This window comes from Echinococcus granulosus, assembly GCF_000524195.1.
Source record: "Echinococcus granulosus chromosome Unknown EG_S00005, whole genome shotgun sequence".
Taxonomy (NCBI): domain Eukaryota; kingdom Metazoa; phylum Platyhelminthes; class Cestoda; order Cyclophyllidea; family Taeniidae; genus Echinococcus; species Echinococcus granulosus.
In genome coordinates this window covers 1,069,208-1,079,105 of record NW_020170385.1, presented here as the reverse complement: position 1 = coordinate 1,079,105, position 9,898 = coordinate 1,069,208, and the positions used below count along the sequence as shown (strand labels likewise).

Genomic DNA, 9,898 nt, shown 5'->3' with positions numbered 1-9,898 from the left:
GCTAAACTTTTGTTCTGTATGGGATTTTGGTTTAGGGAAGGGGTGTGTCGACTATCACGCGTAGCCATGACAGTTGTGGGAAAACTAACCCGAATCCAGAGCCAAGTAACAAAGTGCAGGGTTTAAACATGGTTCTTTAAAATGCTTTCACTCTAATTCCTTCTTACGACGATATTCCGACTTTGGATCTGCCCAACCATGTGTTTAGGCTTTATAAAATTATTATGGAGATGAAGGCATCGCGTTTTTAAATATTCCATATATTCATACAGGTGCGGTAGACAACTCGGCAACGAACTTTACTAGATAACTTACTGCTAGTGTCGCGTCTCTGCATAAAAAGGGGACTTATGTAGCGTCCCGAGACTCCCTGAAGACGAAAGAAGACACAATACTCGGGCAGAATATGTATTCAGTGCATAGAAGGTGTCTGGGCTATTGGCATGGCCCGAAAGGCCAGCCCACCCAGCGAGGTACAAGGGGGCTAATTCAAAGTACAAAAGTGGCGCCTCACCAGAACCGAGGGATAAACCACTATCGTATTACACTTAGGTAGCATCTGATGACAGATACAACATATGCACTTCCATCTGCTGAGGTTGATCACTTAATCATACAAAGTAGGACAGATTTCCTAACAAGTCAGGGTTAAATTACCGTTACCACCAGCGTGTCGCCCCGAGACTTCCCTAAAGGCAAAAGGAGATATCACTCAGGTAGAATGGATATATTTAGCATAAAGAGCGGATTAGGGACACTCGCCTAGTGAGCGGAGGTAATGTGACGGGGACCCACAGCGGACCCCTTCTCAAAACAGGGATTTGAGCATCTAACGTATTATGCTAATATTATTTACGAATTCAGATAAATCTCAAAACACTGCAAGTGAATAAAAAGTCTGATAGTCACGCAAAATGAATGGTAAGGTCGACTACGTGTACGTTAAAATTAATGAAAAAACATTAAAGCCTTGATGTGAGTTTTCCTGATTTTAAACCTATTTTTCTTGCTATAATTATAGCAGTATCTTTAAAAGAAGTAGACCCTTGGTGGGGGAATTGTTGAACTATATTTCGTATCTTATAAATGGGAAAAAGCAGTGTTAATTACAAGTTTGCGCAGTACATAATGCTTCCTCCCATCTCATAGTGTCTAGTTTACAATAGCTCCAATTTAAGAGGTTCGCGCACTGACATAAGCTAGGTCAAACTTTGTTAAATTGACGTTAATTTCTCTTATTCGTGTTTAAACTAGCCACTCTAGGACATTTCGATTCGACCTTAATCACGGGTCTAACCCTATCCCCGTCTGAGTCTTGCGTCGGCGGTGTTTCTGCGTTATGAGAGCTGAACCATTCTCCATAGTTGATCGTGGTAGGTTGTGGGACCTACGCTATGTATCTAGTCACAAAAATCGGTCTTATCTGTCTGAATTCTCGCTTCAACGGTCTGGAGAACTTATTTGAAGTATTATTTTGCAGAGGTATTTCTATTGCATAACTGGTCATATTAAAGCCTCAATTTCTATCTTCGTCGATGGATTTGCAAACATTATATATGATAGTCCTTTAAGGGACTCTCATACTCCAAACTTTGTTAGTGGGGATTTCGATTCTATCAGGCCTGAAGTGAAGTCTTTTTACAAGAAACAAGTAAGACTGCACATAACTTACTCTCCTTAGAAAACAACCAAGGTTATAGAAACCCCAGATCAAGATGCATCAGACTTTACAAAGGCTATTGCGGTTTTGCTTGAGAATATTGGCGAGCACTGCAAAGAATCTTCCACGGACCGTTCACTCCGAAAACCGGACATTGATTACATAGTCGGCCTTTATGGCAGTGGTGGCCGAGCAGATCACGAATTTGGCATAGTAAACTCACTTTTTATCGCCAAGGGGCTAACGAACATCCCTCTCCTCCTTGTGACAGAATCCTCTATTTCCTGTTTGCTTGATGAAGTAAGCTGCCGTTTGTTATGCACTTAAGTAGGGATTCAACGAAATACACCTTTCCAACTGTCCTACAAATCTCCACTGTGGCCTCATTCCGATAGGCGGGCCAGTTAGAGTAACCTCCAAGGGACTTCGTTGGAACCTAGGTTTGCCTCATATTGCGAATAATATTACAAGTCTCAGACAACGATATCCTCGATTTTGGAAAGCTCGTCTCAACTTCGAATCAGACTATCGACACCAAAGTGGAGGTGGTGTCCGACGGCCTGCTACTGTGGTCCATGTCCAACTGCTTAACTGGAATGCTTTAGTCCGACCCTTATTTTTTTATGCAACATATAGTCCAAATGAACTATGTATTTCGAGAAATAAATTTGCGTACGATTCCCAAGTGGCAGTAAATGTCACTTTTACTCAAATTTAGAATACAGTCGAGGATGGATAATGTTCGTTGAAAGTCATTTAGTGATTAATCTCGGACAACTTAGGGGCTGCCCTTCGTAAAAATCCGAGTTGACAGACGTTTCCCTGGCTTTGGAGGCTATGGCTTTTTCAGCATCTTCGAACGCGGAAAGCCCCAAGGCTGCATCTCTGGCGATTAGAGGTAACATTGCGGCCTGGAGACTCGAAAAGAGATTCGGAAAAGTGTTCTCGTAGTCACTTAGAACGCGCTTGGCTCGCATGCGCTCCTTGGGCATTTGGAAGCAGGCGGGACAATTTTTGGGAATGATTGGAAGGCCCGCCTGATTGGAAAAGAGTATGGTTAAAACACCAATTCCAAAGACCGCTAGTTTTGAGCAATTAAGAGCATTTAAGCAACTGAATAGTGATGTGGGATCTGGCCAAAATGAAAATATGTGCAAGAAGGTACCCTCTCGGCAAAAGCCCGCGTCACCCTTTCTCGAATGTAGACAAAAGGTCGAATTACTCGAAGATTTCTTGTTCTAAATAAAGACATAAACAGTGGCTTAAGAGAGCCGGGCACTTCTTTGTTCATCTGCTACACAGAAAGCTGAGGTTTACAAATGGAAGCGTTCTACCGCTCTTTGTAAAATCCACAATTTTTCATTATGGTTTAACGGATTCACAGCCATTTAAATACTGAATTACTTTAATGCCGTAACAAAACTAAGACAGTAGCCTAAAGTAGACGCTTGTGAAAATGAAACTCCGTCTGGGCCTTCGAGAGGAAGTTTGCAGGGTGTAATTATGACGATTATGCAGATACACAGCAAAAATGCTTGACAAGTATGGGCGAACTTTGTCAATTCTTCATTTTACACAAAAATGAGCACATTAAGCTTTGAATATTGTAGTTCTAAATTCGTAATTGTGAACTTCGCACACTGTGGTGACCCAACAAGGTCAGGAACCGAGGTCAGGCACAGAGGGTGTGGGTATGCTCTATGAATACAAACTTTGGTAAAACATTTAGCATCACAATCTGACTAGATAGGTAAAGACTGGCAATAGCGAGGGAATTTGTGCCATGTCAATAAACCCAATACAGTGAAGCCAAGCTGGACATACCGAACAGTATAATGAGCTTTCATTGTGTTCATTTCGGATTTGTGGAAGCAGGACATCAAGAAGCTTTTTGAATGACGGGTGTGGATGAATGGTAGCACCAAAAAAAGGTACAATTAGCTTATAAAAACAGCGAATAACAATCCCGATGCGCCATAACCGTGAGATACATAATTTCTGACAGTATTTTTTAATCACTACCCCCTTTGGAAATAAACGAATGACACAAACTAAGTGACTTATTTTTATCCAGTATTTTCAAATACCTAACAAAGTGAAGCCTAAAAGTGTTTACCATTTGAATAAACAAACGGTGTTGTAAGCACATCAAAATGCAATGAGCGAGTAAATAAACCTTACGTTGATATTGAAGGATGTAAAAGAACCCAACAAAAGTAACGGGTGAAATATGGTTCCACAGGGACAAACGAGAGCTTGAGTCGAGTAGAAAAAGCAAAAAAAGTTTACCTCTCTGCGAGGTCGTCTAAATGCTGTCCCAGGGCGATAACATTGTAACCATGCCTCAGAGCAACAGCATAAATTCTGCCACGTTTCATACGAGAGCAGAAACTGCAGATACTGCTACACTGATTGCCAAGCTGAGAAGCTTTGGCCATTATATCTAGGTGACAGAAAAGTGGGTTCAAGTGATATGCAACCTTACAACCTGCAATTAGCATGACTATTCGTTCACGCTAAAAGTATGTTACTTTTGATGGCATGAGGTGGTATTTAAAAGTCTATATTGAGCAGATAATCAATGAGAATGCGCTAGTGCAAGTTTTACACCCCTTTAATATCCAGTGTACAAACTTAAAGGAACATCGAAAAATAATTTGTCCATATGAACACAAAATCAGCAAGTGATAGAGAGATTTCCAATATTTAAGACTGGTAGTGTGTTCAGAGCAAATTCGTCCCTGCCAAATAAAATAACGGCAGAGGCACTGAGTACAATAAAGCAGAATATGATGCATGAAGTTGACCTACTCTGTTCCTCGTAGAAACATTTAACACCCAGCCCCGCTAGATAGGGGATGAGAGGCCGTGGGTCGAACGCCGAGCTGCCAGGGTCAACGGTGACGGCGCCGATTTCAAAGGAGGGGTAGTCGGGACGTCGCAGACACACTTCCTGGTAGGCATGCATACAGTGGAGCAAGGAGAGACTGTTCTTTCTCCCCGACAGACAAACTAGTATCCGATCTGCCCGATGGATCATGTCAAAGTCCTTGATGGCCTAAGGGCAACAAGCCAATCAAGATAACTTTTAAAATGAATCAGGAAGCGCATGGAATCAAAACTAAAAGGAAACGGCATTAATGACAAAAGTAATTAACGTACTTTGACAAATGGTCTGTAGAGTTGCTTAAAGGGACGCCGCCACAATGTTCTTTCCTCCCATCTATTCACTCTCAGGTTTGCTTCACCGGAGCCTCTGGTCATTGAGGACAGATCATACAGCCCCTTAAATTCCCTAAAAACCAGCTTTGACTCTCCTGGATCCTCGCTATCCAGCCTTCCTGCTGTGCTATCACAGGGGGTAGACCGCGGCCTTTGGTTGATGACTCGAACAGTAGATTCACAATTAATGTGGCTATTATTTTCCTGTTGGACGTTGTTTTTATACTTTGCATGAGATTTCGGCTCATTATGAAGGGTACTGAAATTGGGAGACATGGGCCTGGCGAGGGAAAATAGATGCTGTGGCGAAGAGGAATGAGGTCTTCGATTACGATGGCGGGGAGAGGCTGATCCAACAGGACTTCGATGATGCGCAGCGTGCGAGGAGCTTGGAGTGGCCTGATGATCAATGGGGGATGTTGTAGCTGCACTGCGTCTATGAGAAGTCAGACTCTTTTGAGAAGTAGTAAAAGCTGGGACATTTGTACACGGATCCATAGTGCCAGGCTTCCAAGGTGAAGAAGGACCAGTTGAAATCGCCAGTTGACCTGTTGGAAGGCACATCAGAAGAGTTGGATGTAATGTTGAGGTTTTCAAAGTGACGCGTTCCTTTTGGCAATTCTATTGCGTTTTGTGGATAAAGGTGGTTTTAAACACAACCATTATTTATAAGCAAATAAGTACATACTTATTTCTCCGCGCATTTGAGCAGCGGCTTCACAGGGCAGAACGAACCAACGGAGTTTCTGGCCGATAGCATCGAAGTTGGCGGTGACGTCGGGCACAGGGGAGACCTCCGCAGATTTCACAAAATCGACAGCTCGCTTCAGTTCCACTTTGGCAGCCATAAGGCACTCCTAACAAAGAAGATTAAATACCATTACTACAATTTACAACGATTTTAAAAAAGTTCGAATATCTCGGCAGGGTTGTGTTGTAAACTGCAGCGTTTTGCGTGCCAACAAAAACGCTGTACGAAAAGTAGAAAGTTGGCATTTTTTAAACTGGAATATGCCTTTAAAATGTATTAAAACAGAATTTCAGATTAGCATTTATTAATGATCGAGAAAGTAACCACCGTGACAAAAAATAAACTGATGAATTTGTGAAACCAAAGACAGATTGTGAGAAGCGAACCTGAAGACTCTTGGGAAGAGCACCACGGGCCTTGATCTTAGCCCGGCGCCAGGTCATGCCCTCCTTGGTATATTTGATGTGACCCAGCCACTGTCGATCTTCCAGTTGGTCGTGTTGACGATGCTTCCACTCGCCTGTCATGGCATCGTAGGAGTAAAGAGGCAGGAAAGCCCAACCATAGTCAGCGACGAAACACACCGCCTCAAGGACAAAATTCGCCTCTTCGTCAGACATGAAGTAGGGGATTGAAAAGCGCGTAAAGCCTGGCCTGAATTTGGAGAAACTAGACTTGGTTGTTTTAGAATAATGTATAATACGAATTGTCAACCGCTAATTTTGTCCTCAAAATGCAGCGGGTGAAGGAAAGCACGCACTAACTTTGCAATTGTAATGACTCATAAATAAATGTAAGGTAAAAAACTGCAAAACTGTAAGTCGAGGGGTTATTTTCGGATTAAAATCTTCGGAGAACTTTTACAGTATTAATATCGCGGCTTCAGCACACAGATAACAGTAAACAAAGCAATAATGGATCAAAACGCAGCAGTTTAGTAAAAAGTTTTCCGGATAAATATGTAGCAAACATTTTAGGAATGAAGCAGGCTAAGAGTCATTTCATTTTCCGAAAAAACCTCGATAAAAGGGAATATTCAAACAGCTGCGAGAATTTTCCTAAGAGATGTGAAATCATGATCGTACGACTAAAATAATTTCCAAAGAGACAAATAACCCACCTGAGCACTTCACTGGAGGCTTTGTCATAGGTCTTTTGAACGCGACAAACCGATACCTCACTGAAAAAGAGGGAGGCGTCTGCGAAAATCATAAGCGCTCAAGTTAAGCAATGTGATCAAAGGTGTATGGCAAAAACGGGCAAATTAACCATAGTTAATACAAACAATTGGACCGTGATCACGGAAGAACAAATCTTGTGTGCGATATCAATGAGACATTCTTAAGCAACCTGGTGACAAGGGCATCTTCATAGAGTTTGGCAAGAGGCTCATCGATCCCCAGAAGGTCCATTGCGTAGGGACCTGCGCAAACACAGCCAGCACGACACTGAATGCCGAAAAGGTCATTAAGGAGGGCCGCCACGAATGTGTGATGCAGGAACATGGGGCGATCGCAAGGCATCAGCTCCTGCTGCTTCCCAGCCATGAAGACGTCGGGAAAGACGTGACGCACCACAACGGAGAAGATGGGCAGGCGAGGCGCCTCGTCCCCGCCCAGCACCAGGAGGTTGGGGCTGGACTTGAAACGCACCCAGGCCCGTCTGAAGGCCCGTAGGTAGTCAGATTTACACTTATTTCAAACACGCAAAGCGTTAATAATACTGGTCCCTTTCAACTTTGTCTGACACTAGTCTCCATTTCTACCACATTTAAGATTAGATAGGAAAAGTAATCCATAATTAAAGAAAGTAATCATAATGCAAACTAATGGGGGGCACAAATGCCTAACGATCCAAAAAGGTACAATGGCAGCCACTTAGAGATACGCGATGTCCCCAAAGCCCTTTATCTGGTTGTGGACTAATTTACTGCCTGATAACATCCTGTAGATAATGGCATGAAAACATAATTAAATACGGTCATATTATCACCGTACGTACATGTGCTGACAGTAATTCTAAGGGTAGATTTACTTTCGCAGGGAGGAAACGATTTTAAAAACAGAGCCTTGTAACGTTGCATTTGCTCTTTTCAAACAAGAGGTAAAATATGGACAAGAATGCAAACTTGACAATAGCTTCTTCTCGAGCGACTATGACTTCAGGAGTGACGGCCTCCTTTAGTTGCATCACCAGACCGGCGCGAATTGACTCAACAATCGCGGGAGTTCCACCTTCTTCACGCTCCTCCACATCCTAGAAGGAACACTCATTTTAGAGGATGGAGAGCACAACAAGGAGAAACTTTTAAGTTAAATGTATGGTTTAGCCCAACCATTTCTCAAAGAAACCGTTCAAAGCAAATGCGTCAAAAAGAAATTCCCAGAAAATTTCCATGAAATGAGATTCACTTTAAGGTAGACTTGGTGATCCCTGCGAACAAAGCAGACGCTACCACCACCACAGCCATCAGGATGCCTTTCGCCCGCCTTGAACAAAATCCTCTTCGCTATGAGCACACCCGGTGTTTGGACGCCACCAACAAATTTGTGCATAGAAAAGTACACAGCATCCTTGCACACAAGGCCATGATTTGGTCTAGGGGAATAATTAATTAAATAAAGTGCAATGCCGAATGTCATGCAAGTGCAAATAAAAGTCCCACCCAGAGACAACCGGGTTCATGTCGATTTTTACGTAAGGTGCAGCGGTAGCATAGTCCCAAAAGACAAGGCCGCCGTACCGATGAACCAGAGCAGAAAATTTGTCGACATCCACCAGTATGCCCGTTACATTTGACGCCGCTGCCAAGCAAACTATCAAGGAGCAGCCTAATTCATTTGCTCGCCTCCTTTCTGTCTATGATAATAAGATAGCCATTATAACGATTTTCGGATCACTTTTTTATAATTCCAAATGCTCACCGAAAGGGCCTCCTCTAGATGATGGATGGATACATTCCCACACTTGTCTGTGTTAAGGCGAACTATTTTAGCAGCCATATGTCTCCAAGGAAGTATGTTAGAATGATGTTCAAAAGGTCCTGTAATAACAATAGGTGGCTTTTCTAGATGGAGGTTGTGAATAAGTTTATGCACAGCACCAGTGCAGCCACTTCCGACAAAGAAAACTGCATCATAATCACTGGCACGGACGGCATTTCTAACTATGTCTTTCGCTTCGTGACGATACATTGTTGTTTGTAGAGATGTCACGCTGGTCATGGTGTGCGTGTTCCCATAATCAGGAAGTACCTCATTGTAAATGAAATCCTCGATAAATGACAGCGAACGACCCGAGGCAATGTAGTCACAGTATATTACTAAAATCAATTTGCTTTTAAGCATAATAAAAGGTGAGAATACAAGAACCGAGTCAGAATAGTAACCATTTTTGTTTGATGATACATATGCAAGAATAGAAATAAACCACACAACTATAATGCTCGCCATCATATACTTGCTAGTCAATATTTCTTAAAGAGCCTCAATCTTTTAAAAGGACATTTGCAAACTTTTAAAAGACAGCAAAAACATCTTTTAACTGACATTAGCACATATCACTTTCGACTCCTAGCTAACCCTTATTTCATACCTCTTCGATCGCCAAATACACTGGTAAATACTTTATTATATCCAATAACACTTCGATTTATGTAATCGAAGAAATCTTCGTTATTTTCAAATCCTCGATTATCCGCCTCATTCTGACCTTCGGATATGCTTGATCTTGTGTTGTTTGATAAGATACGATAGATCGCTGAGTCAACACTGGACAGATCGGGTATCTTGGGCAGTGTGTAGAACTGGCGATGTCCAGATGCCAAGCGGTCAGCAGCAGATGTGGCATCCATGCTCGCCCTTCTTTTAACGCGAACACATAATCGACCCCAAATTTACCGCCAGCTATTCCCACTTGGGATATGACCCGTTACAACACTTTCACACATGAGCGAGCATGAGAATCCTAAAATAAGTGCAGTACTTTTCTACTAAAATTGTACTTTTAGGTCAAATTGCATTTAATTTCTATGAGAACTTACCTAAAACACCTGAGCTAGGCAGTTTTACTAACTTAACAACATCAGACAGAAATAAATAGGGAAGCTTCCACTAATATCATTATTAAGTCAAAATAAATAAAGGCCTAATTTTTTTAACAGAATTACACTTTAGCTAACATTGCTTACATAGCGATAGGACTGAAAAATTTCGCAGTTACCCTTGGTGACGGTAATATCTAAATCACTTTTGGTACGCCAATTT

At 42.2% G+C, this 9,898-nt stretch overlaps 2 protein-coding genes across 2 annotated transcripts; one reads left to right on the top strand and one right to left on the bottom strand. All coding sequences in view use genetic code 11, as the record gives it.

Annotated features, from left to right (window-relative positions):
- Nucleotides 1-1,339: 1,339 nt before the first annotated feature.
- On the top strand, nucleotides 1,340-2,265 carry EGR_01375 (Thiamin pyrophosphokinase; the record flags this gene model as incomplete). The annotated part of the gene is made up of 6 exons (XM_024490624.1): nucleotides 1,340-1,373; nucleotides 1,405-1,482; nucleotides 1,515-1,651; nucleotides 1,682-1,960; nucleotides 1,992-2,100; nucleotides 2,138-2,265. The coding sequence occupies 6 exons, from the start codon at nucleotides 1,340-1,342 to the stop codon at nucleotides 2,263-2,265; spliced, it is 765 nt and encodes a 254-aa protein (XP_024354948.1).
- A 147-nt stretch (nucleotides 2,266-2,412) lies between these two features.
- On the bottom strand, nucleotides 2,413-9,486 carry EGR_01374 (tRNA 2-thiocytidine biosynthesis protein ttcA; the record flags this gene model as incomplete). Its single annotated transcript, XM_024490623.1, has 14 exons — nucleotides 2,413-2,697; nucleotides 2,826-2,898; nucleotides 3,950-4,103; nucleotides 4,472-4,718; nucleotides 4,823-5,430; nucleotides 5,571-5,739; nucleotides 6,020-6,287; nucleotides 6,754-6,813; nucleotides 6,984-7,295; nucleotides 7,762-7,889; nucleotides 8,045-8,231; nucleotides 8,299-8,492; nucleotides 8,558-8,955; nucleotides 9,228-9,486. 14 exons carry the CDS (start codon nucleotides 9,484-9,486, stop codon nucleotides 2,413-2,415), a joined length of 3,342 nt encoding a protein of 1,113 aa, XP_024354947.1.
- Between the last annotated feature and the right edge of the window lie 412 nt (nucleotides 9,487-9,898).